Here is a 24,192-nt window from a genome sequence, read left to right as displayed (position 1 = left end):
CAGGGAGAAATTTTACACGATATAAATGAACATGATAGAACCACAGGACCTGTAGGTTCAGGCAGCTTTGGCATATACTGTATCTTAGGATGCTTTCATACCTACTTTGATTTGTTTCATCGAATGATTGTCACACGAGCCCAAATGAACCAAGCTGGCAGGAACACACTCCCAGCTTTGGAAAAAGGAGCTGAAACACCATATCTCCCCTGACATTACACATGGACTGCTTATAACTATATAATCAAGCAGTTTATGATCCAGAATAGGTTGTTGCATACATGTTTTTTTCCTAAAATCCACATATCAGTAGTTTGTCTTTATAACTTTGTCTAAAGTGCACAGACCAAACCAAGACTAGATGGAACATCATAACGTATTACTCCCTGAATTGAATTTAAACTTAATATAGATGTGAAAGCACCCTCATACTACACACAACATACTTCAAAAGTAACAAAACTTGTAGAAGCAACCTCTTCCATCACCAAATCAAAACCTTGAAGAAACAGTCACCTGTAGAAGCCTCCCTGATGGTAAGTACTGTTTGATGCAGTGGCCAAATGGGCCATTCCCCACATCTGTGATCCACACAGTGGGATTTGATGAGGCTGCACCTGCTAAAAATATTCCATGAGGCATCTCGAGAGTAGTTGTGTTCCAGGAAAGGAGGAAATCTCCATCTGTGGTGAACACCATCACCTTGGGCACATTGTCACCTAGAGTAAAGGAACACACAGATCAAATTCTGTAATGCACAGGCTCCACATTTTCACATCACAATATACCTGTACAAGATAATATACTGTATGTTATCATATCTTCATTTTCATTGTTCAGACTAATGTATACTATGCTGTCCAGGTGACACTGAATCTTACCTTAAACTGCTGGCTAAGGCTAAATATTAGGGGTGTAACGATTCGTTTTAACAACGATTCGATTTGATTCACAACTTGTGGTTGCCGATACGATTCAAGGACGATTTTGGTTCATTTAGAATGATACGATCCAAAACGATTCAGTGACTTGAAATCGATTCAGTAACTTTTTAGCCAAAAAGTAAACCACAATGACTGAAATAAATACCTACTCAGCAGTGGCGGTCCTAGATCAGAATTACCAGGGGGACCCAGGTGGGGCGTGTGTTTTTTCAGGGGTGCACATATAAGGACAAAACAGGGCAATATTTAAGTGTTCAAAATGTTGAGTTCAGTTTATTTAAACCCAAAACAAAATACACTACGTATTAATACAATAAGACAAACATTCTTTGTCTCAATAAACATAAAATAATGCGCTCAATAAGCCTTGAAACCATGTGTCTTTTTAGTAAAATAAGATTTCTGGTTTTTTTCACAGCATGAGACTTAAATGTACAATCACACTATCTTGATTTAAATCACACTCATCATTTCACTCTTTCTTTGTGTACAGTAAGGAGGAAAATAGAAAGATAAAAGAAAAAAGGACACAATGTCCTTGTGGCTCCATTTTATGATGATAGGCTACTAAAAAGAAAATGGAGAGGATTGTAGCATCTACTCTCAGAAGGCCATTCAAATTTTTCATTAAACAAGTAGGCTACATGCTGTTGATTATTTCACCCATTTCCCAAGCATCACATCATGTTTACTGACTTCAATAGCTGCTTATTCACAAACATAACAGACCAAGCCGTGATTAAGCACAATAAAAACGGATTTCATCATTGTAGTGAACAACAGTAAAACACAATGTTATGTCGTCACTGACGATCCGAAACTGAATCATTTTCCAACCTTCTCCTCTTTGCAGTAGTCCATGCAGGGCTGCTGGCTATTCGCTTTCACATCCAAAGTTCCAAATTCGTGCTGCCCGTCTTCCAGAAGTGGGTAACACTGTGTGTGTAGCACTTCAAAGAGTCCGTGTAACGCTCTCTCGCGTTAGTTCCGATCTTAAGGTAGTAGTCCCCTACCACCTGACTACCACCGCCACTTCTTAATCTGAATCGGGTATGGTTTAACGCCTTTATCATTAAAAGTGCTAAAAAAACACACATCAAGTCTGACGTGCTTACATCCAATGAGTTATTTCCTAGTATCGATACAATCGATTGATTGCCTTTTGAATCGATATTAGATCGATGTATATCGTCCAGAAGGCCAACTTGCCGAGCACAGATCAATGTAATTGGATCGTAGGAAAATAAATCTATTCATCGACGTAGTGCATGAGTCGTTACACCCCTACTAAATATGGTACAATTGTTATTCCCATTAGCAGTAATGACACCTGTTTAGGCCAATCGGAAGTCCCTAAACTTAATGTGGAATTGGTGTGTAAGTTTGCCAAAAGTGTGTTGGACTCCATAGTTCTCTCTGGACCTCTGCCCAGTCTAATCAACAATGACACGTTCAGATGCATGACACCATTCTGTCGATGGTTATCTAGGTGGTGTCCATCAAACAACGTGGTCTTCATTTGCTGCATTTCAATTACTAAATCACAATCACTAAATAAAAGTGATATTTCTGAAATTTCAATGAAGTACAATTGTGCTTTGTAAGTGTTTCCAGGAACAGCTGGTATAAATGGGCTAAGTTTTGGTGTTTGTTGGTGTTGGTGATACCAAGCGCAGCAACAGCACCAAAAAGTCAACAGAAAAATAAAGAATCTCTCTAAATAAGCCATTACTACACTATGAACTCTTATTACATTATGAATGGCAACAGTAAGGCTCATAATGTTAGTAAGTTATTACATTATATGCAAAACCATTATTACATAATGAACTTTTATTACATTTAAGTTATTACATTATGAGCCATTATTACATTATGAGTTGTTACACTGGCTAATGCAAGTGTAGCCAAGGATCCACTTTTCTGCTTTCTTTTCTTGCTTTTTGGATGAGATACAGCATTGACCCAACAAGCAATAGTGAATGTGTAACATTTGCCAGACAAAACTAGAAAACATGAGGTGCAGCATAAGTCACATCGGAAACATGGGTCGGCTTTCAGATGTTACAGTTGTCAGCGTCACTGGCTTCAATTGTACGGGACATGGGAGATTGGGTTTCAAATCCTGTTCAGAACAGAACAGGATTTTTTTTCCCCCGTAGTGCACTGTTTGTTGTCATACATTCAGTAAGTGAGAATTCTCCACTAAACCTGCATAATTACATTTTTTTTATATTTCTTAGTAGCAGCACTTTTTTTACTTGATGTATTTTGCATAAAAATACCAACTGAGTGTTAATTAGGGCCATGGGGCAACACCACAGAGGCACTATCGTTATACTGCGTGTTCCTTTTTCCTATTCCTCCCTTTTTTCATCCATTAACTGGTCTTCAAGTTGTAGGACAAGTTACATATCAAAACGTGCGGTTTCATCGGGATCAGTGTAGTAAATTTGAATTTTTTGCAATGTAAGAAATGTAATAAACAATGAAACAATGAAAAACTGCAAAAAAAATTCCATTGAAATGAATGGGACAGGCAAAAAAAAAAGCAAATAAGAGAGTCTACTGCTCAAGCATACTTTCACCTAAAGACTTCATTCAAACTTTAAACTGTAGACACAAGTATTGTGTATTACTGTATTAATGTACATTTTGGTAGGTCATACAACTTTTGATCAATCACTGTTCAATGACCATGACCATTTTTGGAAAAAATGTGTGTTGGAATGTTAGTGCCAGAGTGGATGACCTCATCAGCCAGAGTCGAGGAAGTTGTTTTGAAATTGCCTGAAACTTTTCCCTGTCCACGCTCGTCCCGGCCACAATTTACACACTAGACACATGATTTTTTTTCAACAGTTGTAGAACAACTTGTTCTATCTCTCACAAAATGCTCATCAAAGCAGTGAGACGTACAGAATTTTAACTGTGAGTCTCTGAGTGCGGTCAAACCTATCTCAGCTCGTCATTGACTCCAATGCAAAGATTTTCTGAGAGAAGCAGAAGGAACCCCTGTTTTAAACTTGCACGTGTCTCCAAAATATTTACTGTAGAAAGACAAAAAACATATCAAAGTCTTCAGGAAGGTGTTATGCCGCCCACAGTCTGAATGTTTTTTCTGATAGGAGCTACTGTTTTGTCACAGTAAGCCCAAATGTGAGACCAGCGCAGAGAGAGAAAATTGCCCTTTTCTCTCTCTCTGTCCCGGCCCAGCTCAGTGCACTTCTGACATCATTGACAATGACCTCAAGTTGCTGAGACCAATTTATTAATCAGGGACTCCTCTGATATCTCTGCTGTTAATACTGCTGACCTCTGTCTCCCATACATTTATGTTACAACACACACACACACACACACACACACACACACACACACACACACACACACACACACACACACACACACACACACACACTAACTTGTGCACGTACAGTCAGGTCCATAAATATTGGGACATTGACACAATTCTTATCCTTTTGGCTCTATACACCACCACAATGGATTTGAAATGAAACAAACAAGATGTGCTTTAACTGCAGACTTTCAGCTTTAATTTGAGGGTATTTACATTCAAATCAGTTGAACGATGTAGGAGTTACAACAGTTTGTATACGTGCCTCCCACTTTTTAAGAGACCAAAAGTTTCATCCCTGGTGATGCTCTGCCAGGCCTCTACTGCAAATGTCTTCAGTTCCTGCTTGTTCTTGAGGCATTTTCCCCTTAGTTTTGTCTTTAGCAAGTGAAATGCATGCTCAATTGGATTCAGGTCAGGTGATTGACTTGGTCATTGCATAACATTCCACTTCTTTGCCTCTTTGGTTGCTTTCACAGTATGCTTTGGGTCATTGTCCATCTGCACTGTGAAGCGCTGTCCAATGAGTTCTGAAGCATTTGGCTGAATATGAGCAGACAATATTGCCCGAAACACTTCAGAATTCATCCTGCTGCTTTTGTCAGCAATAATATCATCAATAAATACAAGGGAACCAGTTCCATTGGCAGCCATACATGCCCATGCCATGACACTACCACCACCATGCTTCACTGATGAGGTGGTATGCTTTGGGTCATGAGCAGTTCCTTTCCTTCTCCATACTCTTCTCTTCCCATCACTCTGGTACAAGTTGATCTTTGCCTCATCTGTCCATACGATGTTGTTCCAGAACTGTGAAGGCTTTTTTTAGATATTTTTTGGCAAACTCTAATTTGGCCTTCCCGTTTTTGAGGCTCACCAATGGTTTACATCTTGTAGTTGTTGTTGTTGTATCTCCTCTGTATTCACTCTGGTGAAGTCTTCTCTTGATTGTTGACTTTGACACACATACACCTACCTCCTGGAGAATGTTCTTGATCTGGCCAACTGTTGTGAAGGTTTTTGCTCACCAGTGCGTTCTTTCTTTTTAAGAATGTTCCAAACAGTTGATTTGGCCACACCTAATGTTTTTGTTATCTCTGATGGGTTTGTTTTGATTTTTCAGCCTAATGATGGCTTGCTTCACTGATAGCTACAGCTCTTTGGATCTCATATTGACAGTTGACAGCAACAGATTCCAAATGCAAAGAGGACAATTGAAATGAACTCTAGACCTTTTATCTGCTTCTTCTAAATGGGATAATAAGGGAATAACACACACCTGGCCATGGAACAGCTGAGCAGCCAATTGTCCCATTACTTTTGGTCCCTTAAAAAGTAGGAGGCACATATACAAACTGTTGTAACTCCTACATCGTTCAACTGATTTGAATGTAAACACCTTCAAATTAAAGCTGAAAGTCTGCAGTTAAAGCACATCTTGTTTGTTTCATTTCAAATCCATTGGGGTGGTGTATAGAGCCAAAAAGATTAGAATTATGTTGATGTACCAATATTTATGGACCTGACTGTATTTCGCCCTCCTCAACCTCAACCACACCCACACAAACACATACACTACTCTCTCAAACTGGTTGCTATGGCAACATAATCCTGAGTCACTCAAACCGCCAAAACATTATGAACAACTCAGACATTAACAGCAATGGAGAAGGAGGACAGATGTGCTTTCAAGACACCCCCCACCCACCACTCCACCCCACCCTAAAAAACAACCTATAATTTTTAATGGGATAACCAGGTGAGCCACTGCAATCTGACACATAATGATTCGACAGCAGTGAAAAGAGTGACGTTATTAACTGTGCATCAAACAATGATACATGTAGTGTCCTGTTGGGACTGAGCTCACTATATAGTGTACTATATAGTGAAACCTTATATTGGGCGAAAGGGTTAAGGTGTAAGTGAACAACTTTGCACACAGGGAGTGTTTATTTATTTCCTAAAGTCCCATGATGCAGTACAAGCCACAGAAAGGCTCATAGCAGACAAGGAACCTTATGGTGAAGTCAAGAATATCTGTTCAGACAATTGCACTGAGTTTACAAATCAGGCACCTTTAACTAAGAATATGATAGGGCATGAGACATCTGCACCTTATTTGCTACACCACAAATGAACGGCAGAGAGAGGCTGGCGAACCCACCCACACACACAAATTGAAATACTTGAGAACCCATTAATATTTCATTATTTATCTGTAAAAAAACAAAAAACACCATATGAGTTGCTGATTATTACTTGATTAGCGATTGATTCATAAGATGAGCTGAGATAACATCTGCAACAACAATTTCCAAGTTCAGTTCATTAAAGTTTTTAGGCAAAAAACACAAAAAGGTCTTTCCTCATATACTAAACAACTGGAGTCGTTCATGTGGCAGACTGGCATTTCAAACAATAACAAGATGGATAATAACATAATCCGGGTCACAAGCCTCCCCACCACCGGCATGTGGCCCCTTCCTCTCAGCAACATTCACAGGGAATCCCAGGCCGTATTTAATCCTGCCCCGTGGAGGTCCAATACTCACAGCTCTAGTCACCACAGAGGTTCAAGGCTCACAGCACTTCTCGCCCATTGCCACGGAGGTCAGCTGTGCACTCCCAGGTGCAACGCCTCCCCCTTTACTTGTGATCGGTACATCGCTGGTCAGGCAGGTGGCGGTGCGTGTTGGCAAGACATTCTGCCACCGAGGTGCCTCTGTCAACGACATTAAAACAGCTGCATCTGCACCTGAACGATGAGCACAGCTCATTCTCCACACTGGTTATCGAGGCAGGTGTAAATGACAACAAAAAACAGCGGTTGGAGGAACTTAAAGAAGATTTCATGCGCTTCGTTGACACTCTTCTAGACACCGGAAAGTAAGTGATTGTTTCCGGCCCACTGCCCTCTCAATGTTTTGGCAATATTAAATTCAGTCGTCTCCGTCAACTCCACATATGGTTAAGGGCCACTGTACACACAAAGGCATCCCAAATAGGGGAACAACTGACAGGAAAAAAGTGAAGCAACTAACAGATAATCACAACCTTGCTCAAATCATTCGAGGTCCAACAAGAATAACCAAGACATCAAGAAAAATTAATTGGAAACGTCCTGCTAGCCCCATTAGAGCTAGCAGCTACCATATAATACCTAAATGCAAACAACAAAATCTGAACAATGGTCTGCAAGTGTATGATTAGTCCAATGTATTAATGAATACTGGAGTTGAGGACAGCTGCAGCACCTTTTCTAAATGTGTTATGGAAGTCCTGGGTCGCTTCACAAAAACAGCAGAATCCAAAAAGCGTAAAAAGGAACTACCTTGGGTGAAGGATGATGTGATTGTGACGAGTAGGGCTCTTCCCTTCCTCTTGCCGGTGCGGCCACACCCTGTAATCAGCCTAACTGATAACAGGTGCGCGCTAATCACCACTCAGCCCTTTTAAATGTAACTGCAAGCAGCCTGGCCTCGCTCTTTCTACCCGACCGTCCTGGTGGAACAATATTTATGTCCCACTAAGGTGTGCACTTTTATGGGTGTGGAGAAATATGTTTTTAGCAGAGACCTAAGTGTTTTTTTTTTTTTTATTCATGTAGATTATTGCAGGAAGGATCAGAGCTATATGTGGACGTAGTGGCTGCTCTCACCTCTTTGTGCTGTGTAGTGCATTTGTATACCAGATCACATGCAGAAAGCAACTCGCAGCTCTCGGGTAGAATGGTTGTTTGTTATAAATTGTTTTAACCATGGTTTTGTTTCAGATGCTCCTCCTTTGTTTAACAAATGTTACATTTTACATCCATATTTGAGTTGTGTGCCATCATGTTTAATGTAACTACTTGCCTCTCGTGGCAGGACTGAGATGATGGTGATTGCTGCATGACCGAATTGCTGTAAGATAATTGTCAAGGTAATGCAATACCCTCAGTATTAACCAAATAAATAGATGTGCCACAAAATTGCTACTGTTTATTTTTGCCTTATTAGGAGAAGCTCTGACCTACTGCTGTTTTTGTCACAACTTAATTTACTTATATATTATATATATTTTTTGGGTTATTTCTCTTTTATCATACTGACCTGTGAGTGATTCTTTTATATAGTTGTGGCTTTTGGTGCCAGTACAGCTGGGCTGCCATATTTCTGTAGGTGGTGGGTCACATGGTCAAGGTCTTCCTTTTTGCTTGCTTCTTGCCTGCCTGTGTTTTGTATGTATAATTTACAACATTTTGCATGATCATTTTAACTTTGTGTGAAAAGCTTATCGTGTGCCTTTTAATGTTGCAGTGTGTTTGACTTCCCCTCACTCACTCCCTCCTGCAGACTTCCCTGACACCCCCCGCCTTGTAACCATTTTTAGCTTGACACTGTTGTGCATTTTAAGTATTGTTTGCATTATTTTATATTTAACTCAGCTAGTGATATCATTAAGTCTTTGAAATCACAGCCATCTAATAAAATCACATTTGTCTATACCTGGAAACTCGCGTCCCTGCTCCTCCTCTTTATTATGAACCTATATAGTAAGTGTATTTCCCTGGGTGAAACTCCCAAGGTGGCTTTGTCACATCCAGTGTCGGCAGGTTATAGCTGCCCTGGTCACATATGCAAGTTGATGAAAGGGATAATGCACTAAAAAAAATCTAAAGGGTTTTTTTAGTTTCAGTTTCTAAGTGCTAACAGCACTTAGAAACAAAGCAAACTTGTAAAGCTAAAGCATATTTCTTAATTGAAATGATAGATGGGGCAAATGGCAATGGAAAATTGATATGGGAACACCTAAATAAGCGAACAGGAAGAATCAAAGACACAACCAATGATGTGCAGCTACAGGTGAATGGTATTATAAATGACCTGGATGTCATTGCTTCAACTTTTTTTTTTTTTTTTTAACATTCAGTTGAGGAATTGACAATGAATTTTAAATGTCCGGACAATCCACATAACCCCCTAGATGACAGAAAGCCAGTCTCTAGCTTAAGGGAAATAACTGTTTTAGAGGTCCTAAAAATCATTCCATCTCTGAAAAGCTCAAAGACTAGATGTGTCTGGTCTTGACTGTAACCTTATAAAACATCATAGAGCGGTCTTTGCACACCCAATTGCACATTTAATAAATCTGTCCATTAATCAAGGTAGAGTTCCATCAACCTGGAAGGTTAGTCTAATTCTAAAGACTGGTGACAAAACTCAATTAGAGAATTATCGGCCAATAAGTATTTTGACAGTCATTTCAAAAATGGCAGAGAAACGGATTACACTTCAGTTAACAGATCATCTCAATGGGCATAACACACTCCATCCAATGTAGTTCGGGTTTCTTAAAAACCACTCAAGCAATTTGTTACTTCCATGAGAACATCAAAGGTTCTCTGGATCAAGGTGGTTATGTAGGAGCTGTTTTCTTGGATGTAAAAAGAGCTTTTGACTCATTAAACCATGCCATACTCCTTTCAAAACTGTCCCTCTTCAACTTTTCGGATGGTGCACTCTGCTGGATGAGATCATACCTGTCAAATAGGATACAGACTGTGCAGATTGGGAGCTCAATGTCACCTTACCTCAGCTGCACAACTGGTGTACCCCAAGGTTCCATTCTCGGACCCATCCTATTCAGTCTGTTAATGACCTGCCTACAGTTTGCCCAAATGTCAATCTGCAACTTTATGCTGATGATACAGTATTATATATTCATGCAAAAACAAAACAAGAAGCTGCTGAAAAATGCACTGCACTATATCCTATATCTGGAGTCACAATCACATCATCCTTCACCCAAGGTAGTTCCTTTTTACGCTTTTTGGATTCTGCTGTTTTTGTGAAGCGACCCAGGACTTCCATAACACATTTAGAAAAGGTGCTGCAGCTGTCCTCAACTCCTATATCTGAGTGGCTTAATCGATCTTGTTTGCACCTCAATACTAAAAAAGACTGTTTGCATGTTTTTCTCTCATCAGTCAGCAGAGGACGATCAACCATCTGGAACGGTCAATAGAGAGAGACTTGATGTAGAAGAGTTCACATATCTTGGACCAGTCATTTAAAGCACATGTTAAAAAAAAATCACGAACACCGATAAATTCAATCTATCAAACTTCAATCATATACGACCTTTTCTCACATCAAAAACAGCTAAAGTCTTGATGCATGCTATGATATTTCCGCACATAGATTACTGATTTACAACTCGGACACACGCAAATGAAAGTACAGTAAAACCTATCAAGTCTCTCTTCAAGAAGGCAATTAAAATCTTAGACAGGAAACCTCTTCACTTTCATTACTGTAACATCCTAAAAAGGTATAATATTCTTGATAGCTATCAAATCTTTATGGATACCCATCTCATCTTCAAAGTTTTAAATGATCTTGCCACCCTACCTCTGAATGAATTTATCCAGAGAAAAAACTTTGAAGGACGAAGAACGAGAGCTCTAACTAGAGGTGACTGTAATGTACCGAGTCATAAAACAAAATTTTCCAAAACAGTTTTATCTGTAAAAGGTACACAAAGCTGGAACAAGTTACCACCACATATCTGATACTGTCTGTCTGTGTCCTTTTTGGTTTCTGTCGACATTGACTGTGTTGGGTTCTGTAATTGCCTTTTGTATGAATGTTGTTCTAAAGTGTCTTTGTGTTGTGTAGCTACCTTGGGACTACGGCTGAAAATTAGCATCTGGGCTAAGACCGTTGCATTTACACTGATGACTAATGCATCAACGTTGATTAATGTGCACTGTCCCAATTCAATAAACTAATAACAGCTTTTTTAATCTAGCGATACTTCTGGTGCAGATAAGATGCGCGCTATCCCACAGGTGGTTCTTTTTCTGGTTCTGTTTAGCTCAGTGTTGCCAGATGGGCAATGACAAGTTATCCAAACTTAAAATGCTCCCCCCCTTCTCCTTCATGCACAGAGGGGCAGGAGTACTGATGTAGGCATAGACATAAATACATAGACGCTGCATTGACTATGGGGTACATGCCTAAAGGGTTCAAACACAACTATCATTCTATTGTAGATTAAAGAGACAGACTCATGAGACCTGCACTTTTTCTTCTATAAGTATTGAAAATGTTACATTTATTTTGGCATTGTACCACTGTGCAAAACCTATGGATTAACATTTCTAATTTTATTGTGAATGATGTTGGAAAAAAAAAAAAAAAAAAACAATAACCTGTAAGCTGTTTTAGAAAGATGTGTTGTTTGGGCTATTTGACATTAACATAAGTAAGGCAAATCCCAATGACACATTTATCATGAATCATCAATTACTGCCGAAATGTTACATTCATACATGCAAATTAGCACAAAAAGGCCCCATGTATTGCTTCTTATAGCGAAGTTGAACAATACATTGTTTCCATGAACTCAACAGTAGTTGATGACAGAAATATTGCGAGAGCTGTAAAGAAAAAACCCAAAAGCATCAGTAAGTGACATCACAAACGACCTCCACAGTGCAGGGGTGAAGGTATCACAATCCACTGTTTGAAGAAGACTCAGAGAGCAGAATTATAGAGGCTTTGTAAAGATACAAACCACTCATTAGTAGTAACAATCGGAAGATTGAAATTTGAAATTTGCAAAGTAGTACAGTGTTGAATAGGAGGTTCAGAAATTACATGTTCCCTATCATCATAGGAGCATCGGTGAGAATGCTTGCAGACAGGAGTCGAAGAATTGTATGCTGAACGGGTTTATTTATCAAATAAGGAATTCAATAATCAATTTGGCACTTGAAGAAAGGAGGGAAAAAACCAAGACACATGGGTTATCAAATCTGAAAGAAAGCAAAATAAAGTTAGAACTCAGAATTTTCTATTATAAATGAAATTAGGTTTAAATGTCCTTAGTAAAGAATTAAGATTCCATATGAAATATGGATAAAACTAAAGAGTAAATGGACAAAGAAGCTCTTACCAGCACTGCTGCCCCATGCAAAGGTGAGGAAAGGAGAAGTGAAGGGGAAAGCAGTCTTTAAATAAGGAGTGAACAGGTGAACTCAATCAGGTAAATGAGCGAGTGATAGAAGGTAAAAAAAAAACAAAAAAAAACAAGAGCCAATGGGTGAGAGGGAGAAAATAGAAAGGAAGTGAGGTAAAGGAAATGATGGAGTTGAGGACAGAAATGTCAAAATAAAGGGAAATTAGGATCATTGTTACATACAGAGATGAGCCACAAACACAATCTTATGGAACACAATCTTATGGACTGATGAGACCAAGATTAATCTCTACCACAGTGATGGAAAGGCCAAAGTGTGGAGAAAGAAAGGAACTGCTTATGATCCGAAACATACAAGCTCATCTGTGAAGCATGGTGGAGGTCATGTCATGGCTTGGGCATGCATGGCCGCTTCTCGAACAGGCTAATTAATATTTATTGCTGATGTAACTGATGATGGTAACAACCGAATGAATTCTGAAGTGTACAGACGCATTTTGTCTGCCATTTTATGGAGAAATGTATCCAAACTAATTGGGAGGAATTTTATTATGCACCCAAAGCACACTGCCAACAAAACAAAGGACTTCATCAAGGGAAAAAAGTGGAAGGTTTTAGACTGGCCAAGTCAATCACCTTAACCAAATTAAGCATGCATTTCACCTCCTGAAGAGGAGACTGAAGGGAGAAACCCCCCAAAACAAACAAGAACTGAAAGAAGCTGCGGTAAAAGCCTGGATTATTATCAAAAATGAAGAATGCAAAAGTTTGGTGATGTCGATGGGTCGCAGGCTTGAGGCACTCATTGCAAGCAAGGGTTATGCCGCTAAATATTAAATGTTATTTACTTTAAGATGATTTGTTCCATTACTTTTGCTCACCTGAAACAAACTTATGACAAATGAGTGATTTATATCACTTTACTTGTGTAGACACATCCTTTCTCTATTAACGTAATGCACGCAGGACCAAGCAGCACTGTACAAGATGGCCACACTGTAAGCACATCGCTCTAATGAGCGCCAGAGGATATATGGGTGTAGGTATCTATAGCCCCTTTCACATATGAAAGGTTCAACCCGGGATTTTATCGGCTCGGCTCGACGCTGCTTCAATGTGAACAGGAATGCCACATCGATCCGGGTTTTTCGCTCTGATGTTGATTTATCTGCCTGTTGCATTCTGATTTTGTCACTCATGGCCTGACAGACTGTATCATTGTAGAAGCTTCAGCTCATTCTAGTTTTGGTCTACTCCCGTAAAGACCAGTCTCTGAAGGGCAGAGATTTTTGTTCACTGTTTTCAATCAAACAAATGGTAGAACACTCAAGACAAAACATTTTTATTTTTTTTTTGCTCTAGTTCTTTTGCTGTACATGTGTGAACAATGTTGTTATAATGTGTATGTTTCTAAGTATCTGTATCAGCACTTATGTTATAATGTTTTAATGTTATAAAATACATGTACAAAATATACCTATGTGTTTTTCTTGTATTTCTTATACATAAAATTCTTGGACTTAGTTTTACCACTGTACTGTCTACAGTATTGTTTTTTTTTTGTCAAAAATATGTTTGTTTTCTACATATGGCGTCATTAGTACTTCCAGCTCCACCGGGAGAAATACAAAGATCAAGCCTTTATCTCACCTGTTGACACGGTGAATCATATTTTCTGCGTTACATTGATAAGGTCTTTTTAAAACCTCATACACAAGCTCCACTCAGGTTAACTTTAACTCAGATTTAATTGAACTAACTCTTATCACCTGTTCTGAAACCGAAAACTCTTGAGTTTGACATCACAGAGACAGTCAACTCTGAGTTAACGTTTTCACTCAGAGTTTGATAAGCTTGCTTTCTGAAACGGGCCCTTGATCTGCTCGGGCTGCCCAAACGGCAATTGGGATTGAGCAATGAAGCCCATGTGGAAGTGCAAAAAAATGCATTTCTTTTAGTGGTCATTTGAGGCTGGCTACAAAAGAGAGCAAGTCTCCATGTTAGACCCCATGTTAAAAAGCCCTACCTTACAGCATTATTAAACGTGTCAAACAGCCTGGTACAAAAACAATTTTCGTCTCAATTGTATTTCACTATTCATGACAACTGTAGAGGGGTGAATTTCATTTGTTTATTTTTTATTAAGGTTTAAATTCTGCATAATTAAGGGAATTGTGGCTTGGGCCTGAGGTGCAATAAATATTAAAAGTTCTGTGTTAGTACGTGTCTACGCAATTCTACTCTATGAAAATGGCTTATGAAACCTAGAAAAAAATCAATTATTAGACATATTTAAACTAAAAAAAAAGAAGAGTAACGCAATAGTTACTTTCCCTGGTAACTAGTTACTTTTATAGTGACGTAATTCAGTTACTAACTCAGTTATAGTTACAAGTTACTTTTCCCAAAAACTAAGTACTTTTTAAAAGTAACGTGCGTGTGAGACACACCCTTTTATTGTTTTGAAAAACAACATACACAGCACGGTCCTTATAGCTTACTTGCTCTTACTTTGAAAACGGCCACTTTTGGTCGCACAAAATGAAAAAACGGGCGTTTTTTTGTTTCTGTCTTCTAACGATTTTATTTTTTGTTTTTAAGAAACAGAAAATGAAAATGAACCGATTTTTAAAGGTTTGGCCTTCACTCTTGACCCTGGTAACGAAAAATGCTTTGAATTTGAATTAGAATTATTGAATTTTAAAATCAAAATCAAATAATATTTTTTTTTCGCAGTTAGGTGTCCTACAGTTATAACTACTAGTTAAATAACTGTACAAGTTTATATGCTACTATAAAACTCAGCAGTAAGTTAGATCACTAATCACTAAATTATAATTTAAAAATTTTATGGATTTAATTTTAATATCAACATTATAAATATGAATGTGAATATTATGTTTGTGTGATGTTGCTGGTAGGGGGCTTCACTGTAACACACACTCAGTAAGACTGAATAATAACCAAGATTGAATAAACTGAATCCTCTAATTAAATAAACCAAGGATTAATAAAATGAGAATTTATACAAATTTACTGTGTATTTTCAGATTAGGCAGCAGTTGTAACATACACTCATAGTCACACCAAATATCATACTTAACTTCCCTTAAATATTAATTTATGTTAACAGTATAGAAAAAAGACAAAAGTAAATCACTAGTAGTACTGGCCAGATATTATGCATTGATCATGTGATCCTTCGTTTATCTCCTGGATCACATATTACCTGACAGGAAGGCCAAAGTTTATCAGGTTGGGGAACTGTGAGGACTGAGCCGCCTCTTTTTCTTAAGGAAGATCACATCTCTTGAGAACTGTAGTAAGATACTGCAGATGTTTTTTAAGTATGTGGTGGTAAGTGTGTAATCTTATACTGCATTCTGCTGGTGAGGAAGGAAAATTGTTGCAGATTCCTTGGGTATTAATCTGCCTGTGCAGCAAATATTCAAAAACTGCACAGACACAGCTCCCCACACATGGTTTGTTTAAGGACAGAGAAGAGCAGCTTAGAAAAATGACTCCAATCCTATTGGTCATATTTTCATCCACCAGGGAACTTCAGGGATGAACAGGGGCATCATGGGCAACACACTGGCTCCAGACATTTGTTACTACAACAGAACAGACATTTCCTGGGTCTAGAAATTTGTTCATTATCAGCTTTAGCTATTAAATGAATGCATTAATTATATTTTTTCCTATTGTCAGTCCTCTGTTAATTCTATTTTGTTTCTGGAATCCAATTAAACAAAATATTATCATACTGGCAATGACTAGACTTAGAGTTTTCTTTTGTGTAAACAATGTCTTTACTCAGTTAAATTTTCACTGAAAAGCACAAAACAGAAACAAACAACTACCACTGGTCATCCTGATCTCACAGGGTAGCTGGGCATCTTGGTCTCTGCTTTGAGTCTAGTCATCCCCTCTTCCTAAAGCACTTTGATCTAAACTGAAAAATAGTAACATGATTCAATCATACCTTGTGATGCCATAAAGGCCACTCTTTTGTTTTTATGCTTTTTAAAGGAATAAAATTGACCCAATAATTCCCTTCCATTTCCCAAGCAAGCCAGACTGACCTTATCTGCATGAGTGCATAGGGTAAAATACGTGTGCACGTTTTACGCCACAACACACCGAAAACACTGATAAAATTGCCATAAGACTTTGCCAAATCCATAATCGTCCTTTCTAGCAGAGCCGCGCAGCAGAAGTGTGCAAGGCACAGCGTATTTTCTACCTTGTAGGAGCTGAGCTAATGTTAGCCCGGACCAGAAAAACAAACTTCAAGACTCTATAATTGAGAGGATACCAATTGTTGGATACATGGCATTTGTAAATAGCAAGAATGACATCTTAGTGATCACATCACACTCGATAGATGATAATTAAAATGCTATTTTTCTTACAGTTCTCCTCCTTATTTTTCTTTTCTTAAAAACATCCACTTTGGAAATCCAGCATGGAGTTGAGGTATGGTGGCGCCGTTGTCAGCCATCTTGCCTGGCTGCGTTCACAGGAATTTTCTTGAGTGTGTGAGGGCTGTTCCATTGTCAGATCATCACGTCAGCGAGTCAGCGAATGAGCCCTTAATGCCCCCTTACCATAAGTTACCATCGATGTTGACTTACAGTAAGGGAATTACTCACAGTTCAAATGAAATATGGGGGACGCTGATCGCATTGTAATGGGAGGAGCACGAAAGAAGAAGTTTACGTGAAAATATCAATGTTAATTGTGTGAAGTTTGTGATTATTATTTTAGTCTGACGATTAAGTCAGATCTGATCAAATGATATTTGTTTTGTTTACAAACGGAGTGAAATTAATACGACTGTACGAACTGACAGACAGATCATTTATTCATCCCAAACTGGGACTTTTCACTGACATTGAAAAAGATGCTAACTTCACAGGACACAGAAATGCATCTGTTCAGTACTAACAGTAGGTCTATTCACCTAGCAAGCTTCATAACTTTATAACGTGTTACAAGTAGATTGTAAATCATCACTTGGAATTGGGCCATACAGTCAATGGGGCTACCATTCATTATTACACAGGATGAGATGTTACAATCCCTTGTGCCAAGATCCGAGGCAAAACACATTTAGAAGCCCAGTCCAACTGACAAACCGACCAGCAGGCTAACAGTCAGCTACCAACTAGCAACCAACAAGAAGACACCAGCTAACTAGCCTAGTTAAAAGCAGTAGGTAAGAAGTGATGGGATATGCAACTACATGTTAATCAACATTTCTCTCCTCTGCCAGGATCTGAGACAAAACCCATCTGGTAGCCCTGTCCAACTAAAAAAACAACAACAAAAAAAACCTGGCCAGCAGGCTCGCCAGCTACCAACTAGTAATCAACAAAAAGACACCAGCTCAGTAGCCTAGTCAACAGCAGTAGGCAGTATGGGGCATATCATTGGGGTTTTCAAGTGGGCACCTACCTTCACCAATTTTTTGTGAAATTAGGCCCATGACACCTCAAGAACGCAAGTTCCAGCGTTCTGGAGTTTTTGAATAATGCTTGATAAAATTCAGAAGTAATACCATCTGTACCTGGAGATTTATTAAGCTTGAAGTATTCAATAGCCAATGTAACTTCCTGTAGTGTTAGTGGTTTGTCACAAGATTCTTTTAAGTCAATATCAATCATTTTGGTTCCTGTAAGAGACCCTAAAAATCGACCGGTAGATTCTTCACAATATTTGGATTCATATAATTTGGAATAAAAATCTGATCAATATTTATCTATTTTAAGAGGGTCATCTGTAATGGCTCCATCAATATTTAATTTTTGTATTGTGTTTTTTAGCATAGAAATTTTCAAGTCTAAAAAAGTAAGCAGTATTCTGTTCCCCTTCCTCTAGCCACCTTCTTCTACTTCTCACAAAGTCCCCCTCAGCCTTAAATCTATGAATGTCATGTCATTTGTTTTGCAAACTGATTCAATGCTGAGAATCATGTTTAGTTAAAATAGTTTTTTCTGTTGTTGATGTTATTTCCGAGATTAGTTTCTTCTTCAGCTTTTTTGGCCTTAGCAATCGTACTTTCATATGCTCTCAAGAGTTTTGATAATTTGAATTTTAAAAGTTCCCAATTACTACAAAAAATTGTTTTCTAATAAAGATTTTTGCCAAAAGCATTCAATTAATGATTGGACAGTTTTAGACACGGTGTCATGTTTTAGAATAGATGTTCAGTTTCCAATGTGAACTTCTATGATGAATATTAAAATTTAGAGAGATTTGCACTGAAATTGTTTTGTGGTCTGTTAAAGGAGTAGTGAGGATATTGACACTGATAATATTACTATCGAAATATTTAGAAATCAACCAAAATTGTATGCGTGATAACTTAGTAGAACTCATACCAGCGTTTTTTTCTCTCCATATATTAATTAAGTTGATTGTATGCATAAATTGTATTAAATTGGAGGCCATATAATAACTGGATCGCAGAGGCCACTTATCTTGAAGACCAGAGCAATATTAAAGGGGTGGTGGTGAGAGGTGGGTGGTTGTTGGGTGAGCAAGTCGATGTTAAGATATGACAAGGTTACATCTGGACTTTTGTCCCTTAATGGTAGTAACGTAACAATTTTTGTAAAACACACACTACAAAACAAAATAAAAATCCATCAACCCTGTGGGTAAACAGTAATTAGAAGCTCCTGTAATACTCTATTTTACGTCTTGACCTTCACTTGGAAGTCTTTGGCAACTTTGAAGTAATACAAAAGATATCCTTGTCGTGTGATACAAGACAACAATCCAGTGTTTAGATCCTCTGATATACCGCTAGCTACCAGCTAGCTACCAGCCGAGCTAACATTACAGCTAGCTGTAGAAGGACGACTTCTCCGGTGTTTGTTATATCAACCCCGAATCACACCGTTGAATGAGAACTGATCTTCCCGTACAGGCTATTCAATACGCTTACCAGAGGCAGCTCGAACTCAACAGGCCCTTTCTTTGGGCCTGTGCCGGTAAGTCCCGTTTCCCATCTTGCTGACCTAGTGTGGGATTTATAACTTTATAACTCGCCCTTGCGAGTAAGTCTTGCTCAGTGCCACAGCTGTTTGTGTTTCCTCAGCGTTCATCACGTACAGTTTGCTATCAATCATGGCTCCACTCACTTCACTATCCCGTGGCAGCTGCACCCGCCTGTCTCAGAAAGTTACCGAGCTTGAAGGACGCATTTCTAACCTGTATCAGATCCGCGAGGCTGAGCTGTTTATGGACACAGTCATCTTCACGACCACTGGATGCGCCAAGGTGCCAAGCCCAAAGCTCAGGGCTCCTCCACCCCATTTGCACCTGTATCCTGGTCGCTGATCACTAGTCAAGACAGAAGAGGGCGCCGCTCCGCTCCTAAACATTACATTCACTTGGAAAATAGATTTTCCCCACTGGACCAAGATGATCCTACTCCTGTCACGGAGGAACCCCGACTCTCTCCTCCGGCTCTGTCTTCTCCGTCTCCTCCGGCTTCACACCAACTACGCCGCTCCATGCCGTTGTTTACACCTGCGCCGCGGCGTGCATCTCGAATACCTGAGGCAACTGTCTCACTGAAGCCCGCGTCCCAGGTGGAGATTCGGCAGCCCTCTGTGCCATTGGCCACACGACATCTGGGCTCGTCCCTCTCTGGTCCAGCTCAGTGGCTCAGCACCCCGTGAAGCACAGCACCTCCACCTCTACCAACGCCCGCTCCAACTTGGGGAAAGCGCTCTGCTTCTCCTCGAAGAATGGGCCTCAGTCAGCGCATACGCGTCACTCCAGACCCCGCTTCTTTTTCTGTCGGTGGGCCTCGGAGGCAACAGGCTGCTGAGGATATTCCTGCCGACCGCTCCCCTGTTCTTGTTGTTAGAACTTCTATGGTCCGACACGTGGAGATCAGCAGATGCAGCATTTCCTGCCACCCAGGTGCGCTCGTTCAGGACATCAGTGACGTCATCTCATAGCTGCTCTCCCAACGTCCATCAGTCTCCACTGTGGTCGTTCACGCTGGTACGTGTGACCTAAAACTGCAGCAATTGGAGAAGCTTAAGGAGGACTACATCTCCTATACTATTATAAGTTATAAGTACGGTTAGTTATAAGTCTAAGTAAGGACTCCAACAAACAGTGTGTATTTTCTTGTACGGATCTCGCCTCCTATCCCTGAACATTGAACTCACCCTGCACTCCTGCATGGCTTACTGTTTGACGGTCACCAATTTCACACTCCAAGCACAATAGCAGTCCAGTGACAATCTCACCAGTTCAGCAAACCTCAGTAATCTTGTCCATATATCTCCAGTTATCAGCTCCCCACACAGAAATGCACCTCAAAAAATAAAAATAAAAATGGCTCTATTAAATGTCAGGTCACTTACAAATAAATCATTTTTAATAAATGAACTCATTAGTATCCACAATCTAGACTTCACTCTACTTACTGAAACCTGGCTGGATAAAAATGGAACCGTTACACTCATTGAGACTGCATCTCCAAACTTCAAATTCTTCCATACCACCAGAACTGATAGGAGAGGTGGTGGAATTGCTGCTGTTTTCTCTGACACTTCTGGCTGTAAGGAAGTCCACCTTGGTGAATTCATATCATTTGAATACCTTGCCTTGTCAGTACACTGCAAAGCTACAGTCTTAATAATAACTGTTTACCGTCCACCAAAATCCAAATGTGGATTTCTGGAAGATTTTTCTCAGCTATTGCCTAAAGTTTCCACTGATTATGACTGTCTTATTATATCTGGTGACTTTGACATTCACATTGACATTGAAACTGATCCAGATGCCATAAGCTTTAATAGTCTGCTAGAGGCATTTGACCTCTCTCAACATATCCGTGGACCCACCCACAATAAAGGACATACTCTTGACCTTGTCATCTCAAAAGGACTTAACATTACAATGCCTCTTGTTGTGGATGTAGCTTTTTCTGATCACTGTTGCATTTATTTTGATGTTTCTGCTTTCCCTGTGCAACGTAACAGCTCTCGATTACTCAAAAGATGCATAATTAATGACAATACTATCAAAACATTTCAGAAGAATGTAAAAGAGATGTCGCTATCCACAATATCTTCAACTGGGGACCTTGTGGACAACTTCAACTCAAAAATACAAAGTGTCTTTGAGAAAATTGCACCACTCAAAACTAAATATGTAAAAAAAAACAAAGGCTCCCTGGAGAAATGGAGTGGACATCAGATGCTTAAAGAGAAGGTGTCGTCAGGCAGGGCGACAGTGGAGAAAAACAAGACTTCAGGTTCACAATGACATTTATAAGAATAAACTGAATGACTATAACAAAGCAATCAAACAGGCTTGACAGTCATTCTTTTCTAAAATTATCAATGAAAATATAAATAATAGTAAAGTGCTTTTCTCCACTGTTGATAGCCTTGTTAACCCACCATCCACCATTCCCTCTGAAATTATGTCCTCAGAAAAATGTGATTAATTTGCTTCTTTCTTTAATAACAAAATAATTTCCATTAGACAAAACATTAGTGCCCTTAAATCTAGCACTGAACTCACCATTCCTTTCTCCGGGAACTCCACCTGTGTCATGTCTCACTTTAACTGTCTAGATCTGACAGAACTTGACAATATTGTTGGTCAGCTCAGGTCCTCGACCTGCTGCCTGGATCCTCTCCCCACTCCATTTTTCAGAACTGCGTTTATCTCCCTAGCACCAGAGGTTCTACATATCATTAACTGGTCTCTTCAGTCAGGTATATTTCCCACGTCACTAAAAACAGCTGTCATCAAACCACTTCTGAAGAAGAACAATCTGGATCAAAGTGTCATTGCAAATTACAGGCACATTTCCAACTTACCATTCCTTAGCAAAATACTTGAAAAAATCAGTTTACATTCAGCTCAAGAATTATCTGGCATCAAATAGCCTTTTAGACACTTATCAGTCTGGTTTTCGTCCCCACCATAGCACAGAAACGGCACTCACTCACAAAGTTTTAAATGATCTACGTACATACAGACTCCAAAAAAATCTCGATTCCTGCTTGTTCTACTTGATCTTAGCTCTGCGTTTGACACCGTTGACCACAAAATTTTATTGGAAAGGCTTGAAAGGTGGGTTGGCTTGTCTGGCCCAGTTCTCAATTGGTTCAGAACCTACCTTTATGATCGGCAGTTTTATGTCTCCATTGGTGAATTCAATTTGCACACAATGAACATTACATGTGGGGTACCTCAAGGGTCAATTCTTGGACCACTGCTATTCAATCTCTACATGCTTCCGCTCTCTCATGTCATACGCAAACATAATCTTAGTTACCATAATTATGCAGATGATTCGCAACTTTACATTTCACTACACCCAGAGGACCTATCACCCATAATATCCCTCACTCAGTGTATCAAAAATATTAATCAATGGATGTCAGAAAACTTTTTACAATTAAACAAAGACAACACAAAAATAATCATCTTTGGTGCACAGGCTCAGAGACTGAGAATCGCAGAACATCTCAACTCTCTCTCTCTTGATAGCAAAACTGAAGCAAAGAATCTGGGCGTAATTATCGACAGCAATCTAAATTTCAGAAGTCATATCAATCACATTACAAGATCATCTTTTTATCATCTCAAAAATATCTCCAAATTTAGGTGCTTTCTGTCAAAATCAGACTCGGAAAAATAAATTCACGCATTTATAACAAGTAGATTAGATTACTGTAATGGTTTATTCACTGCACTCCCGAATTCAAGTATTCAGAGGTTACAACTAATTCAAAATGCAGCTGCACGTATTCTGACTGGTACCAAAAAATATCAACACATCACACCTGTTCTTAAATCTTTGCACTGGTTACCTGTTAGAACAAGAATCAATTTCAAAATACTGCTCCTGGTTTATAAAGCACTACATGGTCTAGCACCTCAGTACATCATAGATATGCTCATCACTTACACCCCAGCAAGAACACTTCGGTCAACAGGCAGTGGCAATTTACTCATCCCTCGCACCAGATCCAAAGAAGGGGAAGCAGTTTTTAGTGTATATGCCCCACAAAAATGGAACACCTTGCCTGACACAGTTAGACATGCCACATCAGTAGCCATCTTTAAAAACAGATTAAAAACCTATCTTTTTTCAACAGCATTCTGCTGAGCTGTGTGTGTGCGTGCGTGCATGTGTGAGTTTAAGTGTGTATGTGGTGAAAATGGCATACATATGATTGTTTACTTGCACCTATACCTTTCAATTGATTCCCAACTGATTTTTATGTAAATGTTTGTATTGTAACTATGTATACCTCTTGTAAAGCACGTTGAGTCTGCCTTGTGCATGAAATGTGCTTTATAAATAAAATAGAATTGAATTGAATTGAATCAAAATCCAAGGCAAAAATGTCCAAGGCTCTAATAATCCTCCAAGAAAAATCGACTTAGCACGCCACAGCAGGCTGAATTTTATACACATTTTTTAATTGTAGTTTTCGCAAACAATATCTGCAATAACAAACGAAATGCAAAGTGACAATACGACACTACAACCCCCATGAGCACTGTGTGCGCACAGTGTTTGCTCGGTGGTCCATTTGTGACCTACGCCACTGTTGTCAGGCATTCTCTTCACAACCACAAACATGGTTGTGAAGCGGTGAAGTGTTAATGTGGAGGCCATAGGCATACTGAAGGTGTCAGAAAACCCGGGGAGGGGACAAACAAAGAAAAAAAGCTGATTAAGGAAAATTAGAACATGGCTCTCTGGAATACTTGATTCTGACTGGCGAATTGCCAACTGAGTATTTCTGTATGGACTTCTGCTGGCAACGAGATAGACACTTTAGCTAACACAAGATCTCATTGAGTAATTATATCAAGTCACATTACTGGATAATTTTGTTGCGAGCCAAGTTCTAAACA

General features: G+C 39.2%; 1 protein-coding gene across 2 annotated transcripts in view; it reads right to left on the bottom strand.

The window, feature by feature from the left end:
- The window catches only part of LOC125022068 (NHL repeat-containing protein 3-like), a 28,331-nt gene that overhangs the window by 2,987 nt on the left and 1,152 nt on the right, over nt 1–24,192 (bottom strand). The window contains exons 2-3 of one of the 2 annotated variants that reach the window (XM_047608361.1): nt 1,094–1,108; nt 517–719 (exon numbers count right to left, since the gene is read on the bottom strand). In XM_047608361.1, the coding sequence (XP_047464317.1) occupies nt 517–719; nt 1,094–1,108 (218 nt within the window). The remainder of the gene's footprint in view (nt 1–516; nt 720–1,093; nt 1,109–24,192) is intronic. The other variant, XM_047608362.1, reaches the window with a different exon arrangement.

Source organism: Mugil cephalus, chromosome 16, assembly GCF_022458985.1.
Source record: "Mugil cephalus isolate CIBA_MC_2020 chromosome 16, CIBA_Mcephalus_1.1, whole genome shotgun sequence".
Taxonomy (NCBI): Eukaryota; Metazoa; Chordata; class Actinopteri; order Mugiliformes; family Mugilidae; genus Mugil; species Mugil cephalus.
Note: the sequence above shows the minus strand (reverse complement) of the source record. Positions and strands in the feature narration are given on the sequence as shown.